The sequence below is a fragment of the Alosa sapidissima genome, chromosome 1 (assembly GCF_018492685.1).
Source record: "Alosa sapidissima isolate fAloSap1 chromosome 1, fAloSap1.pri, whole genome shotgun sequence".
Lineage (NCBI taxonomy): Eukaryota > Metazoa > Chordata > Actinopteri > Clupeiformes > Clupeidae > Alosa > Alosa sapidissima.
Window position 1 is genome coordinate 46,741,174 of NC_055957.1, and position 22,011 is coordinate 46,763,184.

The window sequence follows — 22,011 nt, forward strand, 5'->3', positions numbered from 1 at the left end:
TGTGTATGTTTCGTGAATGCGTTTGGAACTAGTCCATCAGCCTACACCCAAAGTCTGACTATTCATTAATTCATAAAAAATCCTGAAAATACTACTTAACAGATAGTTAAACAAATGATGGAAATTGTATGCTTACCATGAGCACACAATGATTAGATGCCCATCTTCTTGCAGGCGAACAGGGGGAACCTATTACAAGGCTGTGAATGACAATATAAAGGATTACTCATACAATTAGTCACGATTGTATACTGAAAACAAACTATATTATACCATTCAATGTTTACGCTTAGATAACAGACAAGTGATAGATATAATGGAACAAAAAGTACATAAAGGCACTTTGAAGGAAGCCATGTTAAAAGAAACAGGTATGCTCATGTATGTTTTCTTGCCGTCAAGCTTACATGCATTATAGAGAGAGATACTGGGCTTGAGGACCTCAATGTGTGTACCAGTGGTGGACAGATGCCCACAACCACCCAATCAACAATCCTCGACAATCCTTTACATCCTACTACACTATCCACTTTATCAAGTGTGGGCAAATGGAATGAATACTGTGAGTGGTGAAGGTTTATACGAAAGAGTGCCACGATGCCACTGAAACAAAATTGTAATTGCATTTTAATTGTAATGTTACATTACGTTTAAGCTATTCTTGGTTTAACCATCATACAGCACACTCTAAGTGTGCCAATCTGGGCATAGTACAAAATCTTCAGATACCCACACGTTAAGTTAATAAAAATGTAAATCACATGTTGCAGTAGGAACAAAAATGTTGTGCACTGTACTGAACACTTCGGTCATGGCATTCCCAGGTATTACACCAACAGTTACAGTTCTTACACTCAACACATTCTTGCAGCCAACGTGAGTTTGAGCAGACTAGAGCTAGTTATCCTGCAGCCTTCACCGGCCTTGTTCAGGCCTTGCTTTTTGGGCCTGGAAGGAATGCATTAGGATATACTTAGTTACTGTTTATGGTTAACTATGTAAAGCTAAAGTCAAGGGCAATCACTTAATAATATTCTTGTAGGTCGTAAAATGTTACAATCTCTGCACATCTAACGTTCGTTTAGCAATCTCTGCAAGCATAGTCTCTTGTCTAGAAACTTAACGATTAAGTTAGTTACTAACGTTGCAATATTATTTCTTTATGTTTAATCAAACTTGCAAGTTATGTAAACTGAAGGAAAATCCCCCGGCTGGATGCCTCGCATAAAGTTAACTTTTACACATCACTAATTACTTATAACCGTGACCTTCGCCAGCCAAGTTAACTAAAGCCTGTGCATTAGTTCAATGCTTTATGGCAATCCTCGTGGCACGCTCCACTTCAATCTATGTTGGTCTTACCATCGATTCAATGTGCTAATGAGCTTCGAGGTACTTTATACAGATTCATAAAGAGACAACAACTACCCACTGACTTGATAAAAAGACCAGCTGAACAGTAAACAAACACAGCATTTAACTTGGATGCTCGTGGTAGCTAACTCGCGGTAGCTAGCTAAGCTAAATCAGCTAAGTTTAAGTACCTCGCAAATTAAATCGTTGGCCGGGCTAACGCTATCGTAGCATAATGGCAGCGTTAGCGTTTTCAGGGCCTCTTCCTGGTGTTCCATTACCATTTGGTGTACGCCACAAAATATAATTAGATTAAATAGAATTTGGTTTCCTAATAATGTTTTGCACGCAAATGTTGCAAGTGTAATGTCTAGCCAGACAATAACTAGCTAGAAAACAATGCCCATCCCCCACACGAGAGGCATCGAGCTAGCTCACTAGCCTGGTAGCTGCTAGCTAACTTCTGAGATTCTGTGGTGAGTAAAGGCTAGCCATCGAGCTAGTTAACGTTAGCTGCCTTACACCATGCTAGATAGCTAGCTATGTCCGAAACTTGTCAGATTGTAGCGCTACCTAACTAGCATTACCAACTTCATACTTTGTCAATCTCAAGATTAGTAGCTAACCAGCTACCTAAGTAAATGGGCCACTACTGTTGCGTGTCCCAGAAACGAGCCAAATGAAGAGTCGTTCTTACTTTTAAAATGCAGATCACACTTGGGTTGCCTTCAGAGCCTTCTGCCTGTGCCGCTTCAGCTCGTGCGGCGTTTCGAACTCGTGCAGCTAGGTTGTTTATTACTGTAAAAACGAAATATACCCAGCTAAGTGGGCTTGTCCGACGGTTTAATCACAGAATGTTTATGTCGTTATTGTTCAATAATGTTCGACTCAGCATAGAAGTTATTACAATGATATGAAGAAACATTGAAAAGCTAATAGTCAGCAAAGCTGCTCACAGGAAGCCAATGGCCTCAAACACCCAGCAATGGGCGGAGACCATTCAGGCGAAAATGAGGCACTTAGACTTTGGCAGCAAGATTATCGCTCAACATGTTTAAAAAAACACATATCCACATTTTATGCAATATAATGGGTTTTGATACAAGCAGTTATGTATTATTCAATAAATGTGCATATAGACGCACAGTGAAGTTTATCCCATTTGATATAGGCTGATACAATTCATTTACAGCCGTTCTTTAGTCTTTTAGCAGGACATCTTCATGTAAACCACCTCAGGTAAAACAAAAAAACAACAACAACCAAGAATAATAATAATTAAAAAAAAACTAATCAAGTTTGTGAGCATGCCCATCCCCCACACTACTAGTTAGTAGGCCTAGACTTATTTTTGCCTGCGTGGTCATAGCCTGCAATAGATTAATTCCACCCCACCCCACCCCCTTTACTCGGTCATTCAGACATCATCATTGGTTTATGATCCATTCACGTGTTGAACATAGTTTCTTTTTATCATTATTAGTCTGAGCGAATTAGGGTTGAAGGTGGAAGTAAATACAGCAAAAGGATATTTGGTATCAATCGAACCGTAATTTCATGTAGCCTACAGCGCAGATTTGTACCAGAAAAAAGATATACAGCTTTGAATGGACCATGGTATAATGATTATTGGGCCAAAATCGTATATTATCACATATAGATATTAGCTGATATCTCCCATACTGGTAAAAGGATCTTTACCAAACTTAGTGTACTTACTCACCATAAGTTCTTGATTAAAATTAGTAGGTGTTTAATATCTTGGGGTCAAAGGTCAAGGTCACGTGAGGTCATACTTGACATGCAATGTTTGTTTTATACCTCTCAAGCAGATTGAAGGATCCTCATTAAGCCCAACACATAGCCTAGAAATCTAGACGCACCCTAGCGGCGGCAAATTAATTTGCTCAGCCTGTATGTCTAGTATCAAACCATAGGGATTTCTATTGGCTGACGCCGTGGACGTCATCCAATCACAGCGCTCTATTTTGTTAGAGTCTTAAGGCGGGCTTAACAGAAAGACGACAGTCCTGCGATGGTAGCAACAAGGTGGCTATGGCGAACGAAGAGCGGTTGTTTGAATCGGCATTGGCGTCAACTTTGGAGGAGTTGGACTTTTCTTTGAAAGTTGAGCAACACAATGCACTTAAGTCATTCCTTTCGAAGAAGGATGTATTTGCCGTTTTGCCGACCGGATACGGTAAAAGTTTACTTCCCGCTCACTGTTTTCATCGCTCTGGCCACGTCATCCTGCTCTTTGTTCTGATTTGTCGTAGCGCTGGCCTATTGCATGCCTAGGCAGTTTGAAAGACAATTCTCTGCCCGCCCCTTGGATTAAGCGAGGTGAATGGTTTGATTCCAGACTATACATTTCAATGATATAGGATGGCCTGCCAGGCTACCCAACACAGTTAATTAAGCCTAAATTAACTGATAAGGCATTAAAGATCATGGGGTCACAGGTAGAGGTTAAAGTTCATGAGGCTATAGCTGGCTGAGGCATAGAATCAACTATCTGAATTGACATTAAAAAAGATTAAGACATTTATTAAAGCAAAACAAACTTTATTTTCTGTATAAAAACAGTTGTTTCAACCTCCACATCTTATTTTAGTATTGTAGTAATAGCCTCTCTGAAATCAGGGGAAATCTAAATAATTTGCTGTTTTAAAAATGCAAACATCTGTGTGAATACCTGTTTTATGAATGATATTGGAGTAAAATACAAAGTTTATTACATAACATTCAGTACATCAATAACAACATTGTAGTTCATTTAGACAAGCTGAATAGCAGAAGTTTTAGATTAAATCCAAACCATTTCTGTCAAACATCTGATAAACATTGTCATCTTGAGCTATTTCCTTCAACTTAAATTATAACGCCAGACAATCGATGTAAATGTCTATGTTGATAGAATAGTGTTAGAAATAAAAACTACCTTAGCATCGCATTGCAATAGTTATACCAGAGACTTTCTAATGAGGAGACACAGCACTCAAAAAATCCTCCATAGAAATGCATGGGGTTAGTTTGTAACGTTGTCCACACATATCCCACCCCTTTCTCGGCAAAACGTCGACATGTGAATACATTGAGCCAATCATGTGGTGTGATGTGAATACATTGAGCCAATCATATGTTGTGTTGTGAAGACATCTTCCCAATCATGTGTTGTGAACTTGCCGCTTTGGTTGCAAGATTGGTGTCGTTCCATTGTGCTCTCGCGAGAACTCTAGATTTCCAGGGTAGACATTTTCCACGACAGTATCCTGATTGGAGTGCGCTTCTCTGTTTACTTTTCGACGCAGTACTACTAACCGCTGCTAAGAAACTAGTCCCTTAAAATGTTATGCGATCATTGAAATGCAAGGATAGAATAATGTTAGAAATAAAATTATCAACACATTTACATCGACAGTCTGCTGTTATAATTTATTTGTCTGCCGTTATAATGTATTTGCCTGGGTGTACTGTGGAGTGGGTAAGACTGTTTTTAGTGGCAGGCTGACACATACTGATGACTTGCGCTAGCTTAGCACCTGCAAACTCTGCAACTAGAAGGACTGGATGAAACGTGTTGAAAACGGTCTCCACTGATAAATATCACACATGCTAACTTGGAAATGAGGTCCTATGTCCAAAATCCTGAACCACCCCTTTAAAAATGTGTTGTTGCCTATAGCAATGCTATAGTAAATCAGCTTTTGCAAGCCAGTGCTACAAGATGACAGCTCACCTCCACATTGGCAGATAACAGTCCATATCAGTTTAAATCCTACCTCACAGGATGCTCGTTTAACATATCATGGCTTGGACAGCTGTCCGCACCTCACAGGGGTCCCCCAGGGCTCAGTACTGGGCCCCCTTCTCTGCTATCCACACCACTTCTTTGGGACAGATTATCTATTCGCACAGCTTCTCATACCACTGCTATGCAGATGACACACAGCTTTATCTAATCTTTCCACCCCCCTTCTCGGCACAGAGAGAGAAGAAGGTAGAATAAGAATTTATTGATGATGTAGGTAGTTACTTCAATTAACCAAAATATAGAATAATCGGCTTATTTTCTTACACACAGTGGCCTTATTGGAATCTTACCAGATTATACTTGATGCCTCATATATTATTGAGGTTGTCATGTGATAAAATGACTGTTCAAACTTTGAAATGGTTTTTGAATGATATTTCTATCATGAATAACAATAGAGATGGTCTATATTTTCACATTTGGTATCCGCCGTATTGGATTTCAAAATGGCCAACATCAAGTTTGTTTGGAAATCATGTCAATAGCTTCCTTGACCCTAAAAATTGAGTGTTAGAACTTAAAAGACTTTTTTATCTTGTTTAATTTTGAAGTTGTATCAACAATTCTATTAAGAATGGTAGCCATATTTGAATTCAAGATGGCGGCCACTAGGGGGCGCTTTGTGTTGGGGTCCATTTCAATTTTTGATCATTAAAGGTAGCAGTATAACTGTGCCAAGTTTCATGCTTTCTTCAAAAACTGAACGATTCCGGTGCTTAGCCGCTGTACTAAAGGTGGCTTGTAACTCATACAATTAAATCCCATTTTTTAAGAGATTGACAAATTCGTATTTAATTATATCATTGATATCTACCGTCAAAATCTTCCAAAATATTTAGATATTATTTTTTGCCCACCCCTAACTTCAACTGAACAGATAACAACTGACATGCCACATTACTAACACCTTGTCCATGAAGGGAAAAATAGCAAGGGCCACAGTTAACAGTACTAACTTATGGAAAGTCACAACAGCACAGAAAGCTATAATTTACAGCTGGAAGTAGCACTGCTTGTACTGTGGAAAGGACTGCATGGGCAATATTGAAAGAAATATTGGTCAGGTCATGACTATGCTAGTGGAAGTATTTCACTGTTATGTAAATGCTAAGCACATTTGCCTACAGTAATTGCAATCAGATTCTTAATTCTTATATACAAAGGAGGGGTATTAAACTCATTGTGCTGTAGATAGGGACTCCTCATGTCAAAAACAACCAAGTCTACCAAATCACTATATTTACAGTCTGCTTTGGAGATATGAACCAAATACTGCATGTGAGTTATTTGTGTGACCCTTTGTAACCTTGACCTTTGACCTCAAGACCTAAATTGTATTGCCAGTTCTTTGACAACTTATAGTGGGTAAGTAGACCAAGTTTGATGAAAATCTTTCAATTGGCTTAAGAGATATCAGCTAATATCAAGATGTACATATGTTTTTGGCCCAAAAATCATTGTGCCATGCTCCATTCAAAGCCCTATATATTTTTTTCGGTACAACTCTGCGCTGTAGGCACCACAAATTCTTAATCTACAGAAAATTATGATTCAAATGATACCAAATATGCTTTTGCTGTATTTACTTCCACCTTTGACCCTTTTCTAGGCTAATTCGCTCAGACTATATCTAGAATCTCTTAAGTCAGGTGTTACAGATACGGTTTCTGAGATTCTGAGTTTCCATGGGTGGAGTTGGGTGGAGTTTAGCTTGAATATTTATAAACGGAGGTTGGCGTTCGCATGCGCCTACCATTCATGAAGCGTGAATCAAATGGTAGGGATGGGCAAAGCGAGGCTTTATAAAACACTGAAACGTTCGAAGCAATTGTGCCGAATTGTTCCGAAGCGGGAGGGGATAAATTAAATAAATATAAATAAACAAGTAGAGTTGCAAATCTTCAGGAGTTCAGGAGTCTAATTGCTGAAGGGTAGAAGCTGTTGTTGAAGCGCGTCGTTCCTGTCTTCAGAGATCTATAGCGTCTTCCAGAGGGCAGAAGTTGGAAGAGATCATGGCTCGGATGTGAGGCGTCCCTGATGATCTTGGATGCTCGGTTCAAGCTGCGTTCAGCATACAGAGAGTGGACTGATGGAAGGTCACAACCAGTGATGTTGGAGGCTTTGGTGACAACTCTCTCTAATTTCCTCTTGGTGCGACTGTCAGAGCTCCCATACCAGACAGTGATTGAAGATGTGATGATGCTTTCAATGATGGCTTTGTAGAAGAGCAGCAAAAGGGTTTTGTTGACATGAAACTTTTTCAGTTGTCTTAGGAAATAAAGTCTCTGATTAGCCTTTTTGATAAGGTGGGTGGTGTTGATGTCCCATTTTAAATTATGGCTGATATGTGAGCCAAGAAATCTAAAGGAGTCAGTCAAGGTTATAGGCTGTTCACCTATAATAGACGGGGCTTTGGTGTTAGGCCACCTTCTCATGTCCACAACCATTTCTTTGGTTTTTGAGGCGTTAAGATGGAGCTTATTTTCAGTACACCAGTCTGTAGGATGAATGGATCAATGGTGTTAAAGGCAGAGCTAAAGTCAATGAACATCATGCGTGCATAGGTGTTGCAATGTGAACTCCTAGGTTGATGGCGTCTTCCACAGATCTGTTAGACTGGTAAGCAAACTGGTAGGGATCCATCAGTGATGATACTGTGGTTTGCAGATGGGAGAGTTGCTTAAGGTTGCTCGTGGTTATTGCTTAAGAAAAGTCTACGCGGGCACGCCTGCCGACACCGGTGAAATGCACCGAAGGTTCACTTAACTTTGGTCACATGACATGGGGATTTTGAACGATGTTTCGAAGCAGTGGTCACATAACATGGCTGTTTTGAACCACGTTTCGAAGCAGTGTTTCGAAACACTTGTGCTTCGAAGCCTCGACACTGATTCGAGACGTCGGTTTCGAAGTCACACCCCTATCAAATGGAACTGAAAATGTTGGTAAAGAAGCTAAGACTAGCGTTTTAACACGTTTTTGAATGTTGATATGGGGTTATTTTGGAAAAACATGACAATTTCGACCACCACTGGTGGTCGAGTAAGTGTATGATTATGCAATTTGGCGTCTATGTTTTGATCTTGTGTAGCCTAGACAGGCTACAGCCTATCAAATTGTCATTACTTTCATTTAGCCCTATTTAAATGGGCTATTTAGCACTTGTACATGTAATGTCAGTGGGACATCATGGTTTATGTCTTGAAAGTGTCAGTACATCATCTGTTTTTTGTGTGTGATGGTCCAAATGAGTTTCAAGGCTTGGCCATGCATGCCTACACAAACATGCTAGCCTAGTTTGACAAATTTACTTGTGCTGCATTACAATGCCCAGTTCACTACCTCAGTGGTGGTCTATTGCTATAACTATGCTACCTCTGTTGCCAAAACAGATAGATCATTAAGGCATATGGACATTCTGATATTTTGGAGTCTTGTGCAATTATCCATCTGGGGGCTTGGTAGAAATAAAACTTAAATAATAAAACTTGTTTGGTACAATCATGTTGTTATAGATAGATAGATAGATAGATAGATACTTTATTGATCCCCAAGGGGAAATTCAAGTTATTGTGCCATTAGGAAAGCAGGGCATCAATTTGATTGGAGATATCAGAGGAAAAAACAGTCTGACACTTTCAGCCTATTAAAGGAGAATTCCGGTGTGATATTGACCTAAAGTGTATTGAAACATGATACCGAGTGTGAACGTGAACAAGGTAGTGATGGAGTTTCTCAGACATTCGTCATGGCAGAGCCAGCGAAAAGAAGCAGAAAACGAGTAAACCATTGTCGGAGGAACAGGGAAAGAGGAAACCGCAGACTGACCAATTGCGGAGTGTCGTAAAATATATACGGCTGTAGGGGAAGTTCTGCAGAGACTGCAGAGAACCCGGCGAGGAAAAAGTGAGAAAACAGAAATTGCCAAAACTGCATAGTTTCTCTTTAACTTTTAAATCATTGGTCTAGCAGCCCAACCAATCGCATTGATCAGGGATTCCTCTTGTTACTTCCTACTTCAAATAACCTTTGCCAACTGGTAATAAGCTGCATCAGCAGTCAGGAATTGATACATTTACCTTTGCTGTATAAATTTACACATTCTTCTGACTGCAGTTTATTTCTGTTTGCAGGTGTTTTGGGGATGACAAGGATGGATTGTGTATGTGGTGGACCAGTTGGGTCAAAATACTAGGGTCCATTTATTCTCCCCATTAAAAATTACTATTGGCCGATATATCGGTTATCAGTTTTTGAATTACTCAAATATCGAAATCGGTAATTATCAGCCTTCATAATCTCATATTGGTCAGGCTCTATAGGAGATGGAGACAAATTGACATACACACGAAATGCACGCACACATATACGTGCACACGTGCAAGCACACAGGAGCACACGCACACAGGCACACACACACACACACACACACAGAGGCACGCACATATAAGCTTACGCAAAACTTGCAAAAGTAGGGGGTGGAGTAGGAAATGGAGACAAATGGTCAAGCGTGACAAGCGGGAGAGGATGAACAGGACTGAGCAGCAGTCATATTTTGTACCGCTATGCGGTACATCTAGTTCATTAACTTATTCCTGCATATCACTGCTGTTATGGTTTCGCTTGTGAGATTAGTGACAGAGCGGGTTCAGCAATAAAGGCACTGCTTTTATCATGGTTGATACAGCATGCCTTATCTTTTGTGTGAGCAAACCCTATGACCCATCCAAGTCAAATAATGCAATCAATGCGATATGAGCAGAGGTGTTGATATCAGTTGTTCCCGTATTTCTTTGTTTACAAGTAAATGTAAATATCTTTATTTCACAACAATGTGTCAGATAAAAAACAATTACACTGTGTTTAATTAGTAAAATAAACCTCAAATAAATCAGTGTGTATATTTGAGCTGATAATGACGTGCATTGCATATAAAAATAAAATCAGTTGCATAGTACCGTAAATACCATAGCTATAGCAAAAATGTGATGACAACTAGTGATTTTCATTATGTCTGTGGTAGTACAGCGGCTAATAAGGCCAGATTTTTACCTGAATCGTTCAGTTTTTGCAGAAAGCACGAAACTTGGTACAGGTATAGTACTACCCCTAGTTATCAAAAATTGAAATGGACCCCAACACATAGCGCCCCCTAGTGGCCCCTATCTTGACTTCAAATATGGCCACCAAAATATGCCCTTTTTTCTACATTTTTAATGCTATGCTGCTTTTAACACATAATATGACATGTCTACAGCCATCTTTCAGCATTATGAAATACATTATGAGACAATCATGCATAATTAAAATGGCAGACATGTTAGATTTTAAGGAAGTAGCCATACATTCTGACACTGAGTCAAAAACTGGGGTGCGTTTGGGCTATGTGTGAAGTTTTGACTGTGTGACTAAACCCTGCACTTGCCTGGGCTCAACCCTTCTAATTTGCCCCCTAGAGGCTGGCATGCTAGCAAGGAGGCTAAAACCCTTGGATGCTAGCGTCTGTCAAGTCTCTTAAGTCTCTTAAAAAACATATGCTGCCTTTTGGGAAATTAGCTATTTTGTCTTCTATCCTAGAGTTAGATAAATTAGTACATAACCCAGTCCAACACATCCTACTGTTAGCCTAATTCAATTGAGGTGGGTGGGGCCAATTAGCATATGCTAAAGTTTCTTTTAAGGCTTATAGTGATTGTTTGAAAAGGTCTATTTTGTTTTATTGTAGTTTAATATTTTGCATCCCATAAAATGATTATGCCTGTCAATGAAGCTAATTTAAATATGTAATACCTTATGAGTTTAGCTCCCTCCTGACACATTAGGGCTCATGCTAGTCAGTGAACCAGCACTTTTAGGACACTTGCTAGTGCGTTCAGCGCCAAGTCTGGTGCAAACACCAAATGCTTAAGACAGGTAAAGTTGAGTATCGTCCGCATAGCAGTGATAATCAAATTCATGGCAGCGAATGGTCTCACCCAAGGAAGTGTGAAAATAGAGAAAAGTAGGGGCCCTAATACTGATCCCTGATGCACACCTGTGGTGAGGTCATTTGCCCTTTAAGGTAGGATTTAAACCAGTCAAGGGCTTTCCTAGACATTCCAGTTCAGATAGTGTAGAAAGGAGAATGTCATGGTTAACAGTATCTAAGGCTGCAGATAAGTCTAGTAGAATGAATACTAATGACTTAGCAACTTAGATGAGGACTTAGCTACTGTCAATGCTTCGGTCACAGACAGAAAAGCAGTTTCAGTAGAATGACTCTTGAAAACAGACTGCATAGGGTCTAGCAGGTTGTTCTGATATAGTAAGTCCAAGACTTGCTTGAAGACCATTTTGTCCAAAAACTTTGACAAGAAAGGAAGAAGGGAGATAGGTCTGTAAAAACAGGAATGTTAGAGGTGGTGGCAAATGATACATTTTCCATCTTTATCCTCCTTGACTGATTTTTCACTAGTTTCACATTTGGCTAGGGTCAGTGTCACTACTGGTAGCATAAGCCAGTACCTGGAGCTTACAAACATTGCACAGGTAGTACAACTCCTCCAGAATGGCACACCAATACGTTCCATTGCCAGAAGGATTGCTGTGTCTCCCAGCGCAGTCTCAAGAGCATGTAGGAGATTCCAGTAGACTGTTGCTCAAGGAGAGCTGGGCAGGATGGTAGAGGGTCCTTAACCCAGCAGCAGGACCAGTATCTGCTCCTTTGTGCAACAACAAACAGTAGGAGCCCTGCCAGAGCCCTACAAAATGACCTCCTCCAGGCCGCTGGTGTGAATGTCTCTGACCACACTGTCAGACTTCATGAAGGTGGCCTGAGGGCCTGATGGCCTCTGGAAGGACCTATGCTCACTGCCCAGCACTGTGCAGCACAATTGGCATTTGCCATAGATTACAAAATTGGCAGGTTCGCCATTGACGCCCTGTGCTTTTCACAAATGAGACCAGGTTCACCCTGAGCACATGTGACGTTTAAAGATGTCTTGGAGAATGTAATGCTGCCTGCAACATCATTCAGCATGACTGGTTTGGTGGTGGGCCAGTGATGGTCTGGGGAGGGATATCCTTGGAAGGACGCACACACCTCTACGGGCAAGACAACTGCACCCTCACTGCTCTTAGGCATCAGGATGAAAACTTCAGACCCATTGTCTGACCCTGTATTGGTGCAGTGGGCCCTGGGTTCCTCCTGGTGCACAACAATGCCTGGACACATGTAGCGAGAATGTGCAGGCAGTTCCTTGAGGATGAAGGCATTGATACCATTGACTGTCCCCCCCACACTCCCCTGACTTAAATCCGATTGAACACCTCTGGGACATTATATTTTGGTCCATCCAACACCGTCAGGTTGCACCACCGACTGTCAAGGAGCTATTTCATTAGGAGCATGCCCCGATGCCATCAAGCATGTCGGGGCCATACAAACTACTGAGTACCATCATGAGTTGCTGCGCTGAAATTCAAGCAAAATGGACTAGCTTGCCGTGTCAATTTTTCCACTTAGATTTTCGGGGGGTCTTTGAATTCAGTCCTCTGTGGATTGATCATTTTCATTCCCAAATAACGAAGTCGCATCCTTTTGTTCCTAACATATTACCCAGTCCATATCAGTTTGAATCCTACCTCACAGGATGCTCGTTTAACATATTATGGCTTGGACATCTGTCCGCACCTCACCATCCCACCACAGGGCTCAGTACTGGGCCCCCTTCTCTTTGCTATCCACAACACTTCTTTGGGACAGCTTCTCATACCACTGCTATGCAGATGACACATAGCTTTATCTGTTCTTTCCACCTGATGACCCCTTGGTCTCGACACGGACCACAGATTGCCTCTCAGACATATCTTCATGGATGAAGGCACACCACCTCCAGCTAAACCTCTCAAAAACAAACTGCTGGTCCTCCCAGCTAAACCTACTGCTCCCACCTACTCGAATGCCCTCATACAGGCATTATATGCTACTCCCCAACCGTTGCGCTCTTCAGACAAACATTGTCTAGCTCTGCCACCGGTACGCTCAGGTCAATCCAAACTTTTTTCATCTGTTGTTCCTCGTTGGTAGAACGCGCTACCAGTTCCTACTAGAGCAGGGACATCCTTCTCCATCTTCAAAAAACTCCTGAAGACCCAGCTCTTCAGAGAATATCTTCTCTCGTAGCACTACTTACAACTAGCTAATTCTAGAACTTACCACCTGACTTGACTGTATAAAAACAGTACTCACTTATGCACTCTTCCCTATTGTACTCTACTTTTTGAATTGAGTTACTTCGATTAACCAAGATATAGAATAATTGGCTTATTTTCTTACACATAGTGGCCATATTGGAATCTTACCAGATTATACTTGATGCCTTGTATATTATTGAGGTTGTCATGTGATAAAATGACTGTTCAAACTTTTAAATTGTTTTTGAATGATATTTCTATCATGAATAACAATAGAGATGGTCTATATTTTCACATTTGGTATCCTCCATATTGGATTTCAAAATGGCCAACATCAAGTTTGTTTGGAAATCCTGTCAATAGCTTCCTTGACCCTAACAATTGAGTGTTAGAACTTAAAATACTTTTTTATCTTGTTTAATTTTGAAGTTGTATCAACAATTCTATCAAGAATGGTAGCCATATTTGAATTCAAGATGGCGGCCACTAGGGGGCGCTATGTGTTGGGTCCATTTCAATTTTTGATCACTAGGGGTAGTAGTATAACTGTCCCAAGTTTCATGCTTTCTGCAAAAACTGAACGATTCCGGTGCTTAGCCGCTGTACTATGTAGGCCTACATAGCTCAAGGTCTGTGGCTAAAGCAGCCATAATGTGTGCTAAAGTGTGTGCTAAAGTAGCCATAATGAAAGCGTTATCATTGTTTGGATACTTCACACACACATGTTTTTTAATCGCATAGACTACAACTACCAAGCTGGAATCAAAGCACATCGACTCCCCTCTCACACTCTAAACACGCACTTCGAACAAACAAAAAGCGTCTCAGTCTCGTGGTAGGCTATAGCCATAGGCAAAACTGTATCTGACCGGTGTAACGTTGGTAGGCCTACTAAATCATCCAAGAAAGAATGATTTTTGTAGCACATGCAACAAATATGTGTAGGTGGGCATTTCTCAGATTTCGGGCCTATTTGGGTTACTGAAATTTTGAAAAATAAAATTCAAAATTTTACTAATTGGTATGCATCAAGTTATCAGTCATTTTGATAGGAGTAACCTTGTGAGCTTGGTTGAGACCACAATATAAGGGAATTTATGATTTCTTGTCATTTTTCAGGTAAATGTCATTACCATCACATCATCTAATATGTACATTTTAAAGATGAAATGGTCAATCAATGATCAATCAATGATCAATTATGGTTTCACATGAAGTCTATTTTATCTTGAACTTATTAGAATTGTTGAATTTTACTTACAGTACAACATGAATTATAGTCTTTTAAGTATCTTATTTTTTTATTTTTTCACTCGACCCTGGCTTGGAATTTCATTTATTTGAAATAAATGCCATATATCATATCTGTTTTCATCCAGTGGCAACTTAGACTGTCCAACATTGTCAAAAATATCTAATTAATGTAATTTATTGTAATTTATACATAATCTATTGGCAAAAATATGCAGTGTTGCCACAGTTACCTTGAAAAAGTAATCTGATTACTGATTACTCCTTTAAAAAGTAACTTAGTTACTTTACTGATTACTTGATTTTAAAAGTAACTAAGTTAGATTACAAGTTACTTTATTAGTTACTTTCAGCAGCTGCCGACAACACCCCCACCGCCTCAACTTAAAAATGATAACCGGTTTTGCCAATACTCACTATACTGGAAGTGCATTTTAACAGTAATGCCAACAATGTATAGCAGACATCCCAACATAATCTACTTAGATACTGAAATTCAGATGTTTGTTCAATAATGTCTAGTCAGTACACCAAATAAGGAAGGCCTATTGATAGAAATTGTGATAGTAAAATATGTAGATTTTGGTAGTTTGGCCTTTTTATGTAGCCTTGGCAACTAGCCATCTAGTATAGGCCTGAGTAATATGCAAATGAAATTACACTTGTTAAACTCACCTCAACAAGTCTTTTGCAATCAGTTAACCTGCCGTGAGCAATGCTAAAGTCACTGTTACAAACAGTGCAGTGTGCAATTATCATTATGTTTTACTCTTATGAGACAATTGGGTACACTTTTGTGTAGTCTGATCTTAAATGTTCCTTTTTGAGGGGCACTGACTCTGCCATGATGCTCCTGTTCCTAGATACACTAACTGAACTGATTAGAAAAGAGATAGCCCATGCACCTACACTGAAAACTGATTGGTTGATTTAGCAAAACAGACCAGGATGTCTTGGATGCGCTTGCAGGCACACACGCACCACTCCTCTCTCTCTCCGTTGTGTGCGTGTTAAACTCAGATGCACACGCGATTTGAAGTCCGGTCTGGCTTGCGTGCTCTTGTTCACTCTAGGTTCCGGGAGATTTTATGTAATTTGTGGTCGCTAGGATATCAATATGTGGGAGACTCCCAACTTCGGGAGACTTGGGATGTCTAGCTAGACAGCACTTTGTCGCCAGCACAGAATGTACAATGTACCTTAATGTTGTCATGTTTAGCTGACACAAACTCAAAATAATGACCGTAGGCCTATAGATAAAATGTGCATCTCTCTCCTCCCTCCATTGTTGTTTACGTTTGTGTCGCTGCGTGGTTTTACACGTGAGTTGTCCTCATGCTGAAAAGGTTGGCATAGCCTACATGACGTTAATCCCCGAGACAAGAAGAAAGCAAAGAATATATCTTTTTACTAAGGATAATGACAAAAATAGTAGCGCGTTAGATTACTCGTTACCGAAAAAAGTGATCAAAATAGACTACATTACTAAGTAACGCGTTACTGGCATCACTGAAAATATGCATGGTGATGGTGATGACATTGCAGTTCTGGTAATGACATTTGTTGCGGTGATGACAAATCACTGATCGTAATCTATTGCAATTAAATGTTTATAATTTAGAAACCCAAGTTGAACTGACTTTGTTAAAAAAAAAAAAATATTTCTTTTAAAAAGAGTACTTTAAATGTATCTACGAAAATGTCATCACCAACACAGTCGTCATTACCACTACATTTCAAGCTATAATGTGCTGGTAATGACTGTGTTGGTGATGACATTTATACAGAAAAACTACCCTGAGAAGCAAAAATGATCACCATGTAAGTGTAGCTAGCTTTCTACATGTAATGTACATCATTTAAACTATTAAAATAATTTTAAAATGTCAGGAATATTCAAAAATACAGAAATACAATGCGTATGGTAATGACACATAATAAGTGTACATGCCCAAAACGAGGGATAAAGAGTAGATTTTCTTATGTTTCTGGACATCAAGGCATCAATCTTTCTGCTTGACACCCATGTATTCCACTGTGATATTAGGTGACCATGGTTACCAAATATTTTTTTGATGAAAAAACAGTAGCAAAGTGCCTTTATGTAGAGTGTGCTGGTAATGACAGCTAAACCATGGGACAGGTAAACATTAAGCAAAATAAAGCAGGAAATGCATATATATGCATAATGTGTGCATGCAGTTCATTAGTTCAGATAACATTTAATTCATATGCATGATTTTTTAAATTAATTTTTGATAAATAATGTTTGAGATATAGCACAATATGTGAAAACTCTGGTTGCGGACAACACCAAAACACTGATATTGTACCATAAAACACCAATAAAATGTGTCTAAATCATGAGTAGGAGCAACCATTAAAAAAAGTCTAGGCTTGTTTTTCTTTATACTAATTAGTGATGCTAAAAACATTATTAGATTTAATGTGTTTTTAATAGAATTACACCCTGTGGACAGAAATAGGCCCCAATTCTGGGAAATACCCAGCCCTGCCCTGGATACATCTCTCAACGTGCGCTCTAAAACATTTGGTTTAAATGGAGATGTAGATCATCACGGGTGCGTTAATAAATCTAAATTGCAGCGAGTTGACGCAAATTATTCACTTTGACGAATTTATGTAGTTTCAGTACTAGTTACTTTACTTTGAGCCATACTCTTCCTTACTTGAATCACCTTTGAAAATAGAGGATTGAAGGATATGGGTGTTTGGGAATGAACGTTGACTCAGATGCTTTTTGAGACTTTGAGCAGAAATGTCCCAGCCCAGTGTTTAGGATGCATCATAGACAGGTTATCTTTCAGGTAGCCTATATATTTTCCATTAGAAAACCATCACGTAGCGAACGTGTTGTGGCTAACTCATTTAGCTCCTGTTAGTAGGTTATAGTCATAAGCAAATGAGATGACAGTGGAAAGATACAATTAGTGCTGTTATGAATTTACTTGGTAGCCTATAACCGCATTTATGGTTTTCTACAAATACATCAATAATCAAATTGGCCTCCATCACTCAACCAATGCTAACGGTAACATTATTTTACCTACGTCCTAGGCTATTGATATAACTTAAGATTAACGTAGCCTACCCGCAGTAAAAACCAAGCATGTCTGATAAACATTCTCAGATTTATTTCGGCTTCAAGAAGAAATCGGAATTACATGTCATGCAGAAATCATCCTACCCTTATTAGACGTTCTCTGCGGTAAATACAGTCCTTGTAGGAAGCTTATTGTCTTTCCAGCCCACTTTAGATTAACTTCCAACAAAATGACGTCTCACTGCAACGATGCGCCATCTGGTGGACAAACGACTACGTAACGCCAATACTGGAAATGCAGCCAAATTATGATGAATATTTGGTTTTCCTGTAATCCTACTGAATTTGTAATTATGTATCGGCCGTTCTAATTGCCGATACCGATAGTATGTGCGTGCCTGTGTGTGTGTGCGTGTGTATATGTGTGCACCACCATCTACAGGCCAATGAGTGTACAGTCACTACATGTCCACATAACTTATCAATGTGTGTATATGTGTGCACCACCATCTACAGGCCAATGAGTGTACAGTCACTAAATGTCCACATAACTTAATTTTTTTAGACCCCCCCATGGATGAAATTCTACGAAACTTGGCATACCCCCAGAGAATGTCAGGTTAATGATACACATAAAATTTGGTGCAGTTCTGAACATCTTAACTGAAGAGAGGGGCGATTAAAGCATAATGATATTGCATTTTCATTTTTTACCAGGGGGTGCAAATCAGAAATGAGTGATTATGGGCTTGGTTGATGTGGGCCCTTGAGACCAACATACCATAAAAATGTCTTCATCTTCGGTGCCACGGTTCAGGGCAGGGGGGGTGGCCCCCGGGGAAGGTGGGCAGGTTGTGTCATTTTACGTCTGATATAAACTTTTAAAATGAGTTTTGGAAAATCAATTTGTGTTAAAGTCCAATTAAATTAATTTTCTTATAGAAAATATTAAGTTACGAAAATCACAGTTTTTACTTATTGGTAACTCAAAAAAATAAAGAAAGAAAAATAAATGAATTTATTGCAGTAAATATAGGTTTAAAAATTAAACGACTTTTTACAGTGCAGATTTGCAGCAAACTTGTGGGTGATTTGTAAGAAACAAATGAGTTCACTAGAATATATTGCCAGAAGTGTGCCAAGGTTGGCCGCTAGTGGCAAACTTCCAGCAAAGTTCTGGCAACAATGAGAAGTTTAGTGGCAAATGTGTTCGCCAGTGATTTACCACCACATTTAACCAATAATGGCAAACTTCCAGTGAACTTCTGGTGACAAACATAATTTGCATATGACATTGCTGCCAATTTGCTGCAACATTCCCAACACTTTACCACAACTGGCAGAAACCTAATTTGCATGTGAAAATATGACTTTGCTGCAAATGCCTGTTTTAAAAAGAGTACTTTAAATGTATCTGCGAAAATGTCATCACCAACACAGTCGTTCGGCAGGGACCTGAAATTTCTGTAAGGGTGGTATAAGTATTGCATGGCATCAGAAGTAAAGGTCAGCAGGAGCATCACCAAAACCAAACTCTTGGGGGACAGAGACACCTAGTGGTATACATTTTTGAATAAGTCTGTGGAGCTTCCATCTACAGGGAAAGTGAGATGGATCAGATAGAGGTTTCAGACTGCCATTTTAAAATGTTCCAATGTTATTTGAAGACAGTATACTGCTGTGCTGGTTCCCATTAACACTTATAGAATAGCCTATATGAATTTCAGGGTTCCTGTGTACAGAGGTATGAATTTCAGGGTTCCTGTGTACAGAGGTAATTATTATATAAAACACTGCATAAGTTTTAATAATGTACATAAAATAAAAAATAAACCCAAACACACAGGAAGTGCCACCTGACCCTGTCTGTCAATATTAACTGGTCTTATTGATCTGGTGTTATTGACCGGCTTTGTGATGTAGGCCTATGTAGATGTTGACCTCTCACTGTGACCTGTGAATGGAATATGACAGTTACAATTACAACAGACTCTTCTCTGACTTTTAATAAGCAAGTCAACAGCGTTGTCAAGGGAAGTTTTTACCAACTTAGGACAATAGCAAAGCTCAAGTCTTCTCTCTCCTACAGTGATTTAGAAATCCTTATACATGCCTTTATTTCCTCTAGGCTTGATTATTGCAACTCACTGTATGTAGGTGTAACTAAATCTACTCTAAACAGACTCCAGCTGGTCCAAAATGCCGCAGCCAGATTACTGACTGGATCTAAGAAACGTGACCACATTTCACCTGTGTTGGCTAAACTGCACTGGCTTCCTGTGGAACAAAGAATTAATTTCAAAATTCTTTTGTTTGTTTTCAAAGCTTTACATGGTTTAGCACCTCAGTATTTATGTGATCTTTTAATTCCTTACTGTCCTCCTAGACCTCTTCGATCATCTTCCCAGTGTCTTCTTTGTGTTCCTTCTGCCTCTCTTAAATCCAAAGGTGACAGAGCTTTCTCTGTCTATGCTCCCCAGCTTTGGAATAGCCTTCCTGATGTTGTGAAATCCTCCCCCACTATTAGTAGTTTTAAATCTAACCTAAAGACCTACCTCTTCTCCCTAGCTTTTAACACTCCCTGACTCCCTCACCTCTCCCTTTTTTTATATATATGTTTATATGTATGTATATGTATTATTGTTATCAGGGTAGGAATTTCACGGCGGCCACGACTAATAGCGATATATATTTAGCCTATGGCCTGTCAAAACAATCTTACCATTCACAGCGCAAATTACGCAGTGGAGAAAGTGACAGCGCAAGAAAGAGTGCGTCCAAATTCACCCATTCTTCTCAGTTGAACTACTCGCAAAGTTGCCTACTCATCACACAGATATGACAAGTATCACATGAAAGAGCTTTTTCTCAGTTTTTAAACGATGTTAGCCGCTAATTGCTGTGGTGAACGGTTCGCGAGAAAAGTGAATAATATCATTCAATTTAATCATAAATTCTACTGAAGGTTTTGCGTCAATCTCCCTACCCATTCACCTCGGTGGAATACTTCACGAACCCTTTGTTTAACATATGACAAACCATATATCAGAATAAACAGCAGACCTTACCGAACAGAAAGGTGTAAAGCAGTCCCCTGTACAGTTAGCCGTTCAAGAGTAATCCCGCTTTGAATTTGCAGTAAATTTCAACATACATGCATCTCTCCAAATTTGGGATTTAAGTTTTACACTGTGTTTAAATTGTTCCACATTATTTCATAACGGGCCAAATACAAAATAAATATTACAAATGTCGCCTAGATATCGGTAAATCAGAGGACAGCTGACTAAGAGTTTGTGAAAGTAGCCTTAATGATCACAAAATGCTAAGCATGCATCTAGGCTATTTAAGTTTCTTAAAGCTGAGCTGTGCTTAAATTGTTCAATACATGATTTCATAACAGGCCAAATATAAAATAAATGTTAAATATAGCCTAGATATCTGTAGATATTAGATGATCTGATGATTTACAGTTATATGTAATATGTCATGTTTCTGTAATGTTTCATACAGTGATGCAGGTCTACTGCAGTGAATACAACTTTGATCATTTTTATAGCCTACTACTGTATTAACTTTGGCCTTGGTGCCCTGACATGTGGCCTTTGTGCCCCCCACCAAATATGCCCAACTGAAAGCCAAGTGGCCTTGCCCCCAGAATGGTGAAATTCCAAGCCTGATTGTTATTATTATTTTTCTTCTTCTTCTTCTTCTTCTTCTTCTTCTTATTATTTTTATTTTTATTATTATTATTATTTTATGTAAAGCACTTTGGTGCAATGCTATTGCTTTGAAATGTGCTATATAAATAAATTTGACTTGACTTGACAATTGACATAACAGTACTGTAAAACTATAGCCTGACGAGCCAGACCCACATTAAAATGTAGATACTGGGCGGGATAATCGGTTGTCTTTCAAATTCCCTCTGCACGCAATAGGACAGCGCTATGAGTCCCATGCGTTTCCCCACCAGCGGAGCTAGTTGGCTAGTTCAAACTCGTCTCACACTGTTGGCCAACAGCAACATCCATCTTCTTTGTTTTCAAATAGCAGGGAATTCATGCCAAACCGTTGCAACTCTGCCATCAATCCTTATGTTAAGTCTGCCTAACGACTCTATACACGATTTGATTGGCCTGATAGAAGTTTTTCGAGCTCACAAGCCAACGGAGAGTTGCTAGACTAGCCCTGGAAGCAAATGTAATTTGCTGCCAGGGTGCGTCTAGATTTCTAGGCTAGTAAAACTAGGGTTCATATGTGAACTGGTGAAACAGATATTGTGCAAACAAATGCTGACACAGAAAAAAAATGGTGATGGTTACTGTTATTGCACCATCTGCAATGTCAGGCA

The 22,011-nt window shown here is 39.5% G+C and overlaps 3 protein-coding genes across 3 annotated transcripts in view; 2 read left to right on the forward strand and 1 right to left on the reverse strand.

Annotated features, from left to right (window-relative positions):
* tbl1xr1b (tbl1x receptor 1b) overlaps positions 1-2,330 on the reverse strand; it is a 14,487-nt gene extending 12,157 nt beyond the window's left edge. Inside the window, exons 1-2 of the mRNA XM_042090633.1 lie at positions 2,051-2,330; positions 137-200 (exon numbers count right to left, since the gene is read on the reverse strand). The gene's annotated coding sequence lies outside the window, so the exon portion shown is untranslated. The remainder of the gene's footprint in view (positions 1-136; positions 201-2,050) is intronic.
* kcnmb2 (potassium large conductance calcium-activated channel, subfamily M, beta member 2) overlaps positions 1,609-22,011 on the forward strand; it is a 27,501-nt gene continuing 7,098 nt past the window's right edge. Inside the window, exon 1 of the mRNA XM_042090980.1 lies at positions 1,609-1,829. The gene's annotated coding sequence lies outside the window, so the exon portion shown is untranslated. The remainder of the gene's footprint in view (positions 1,830-22,011) is intronic.
* Positions 19,625-20,242, forward strand: LOC121706456. The gene has a single exon (XM_042088244.1). It carries the CDS (start codon positions 19,625-19,627, stop codon positions 20,240-20,242), a length of 618 nt encoding a protein of 205 aa, XP_041944178.1.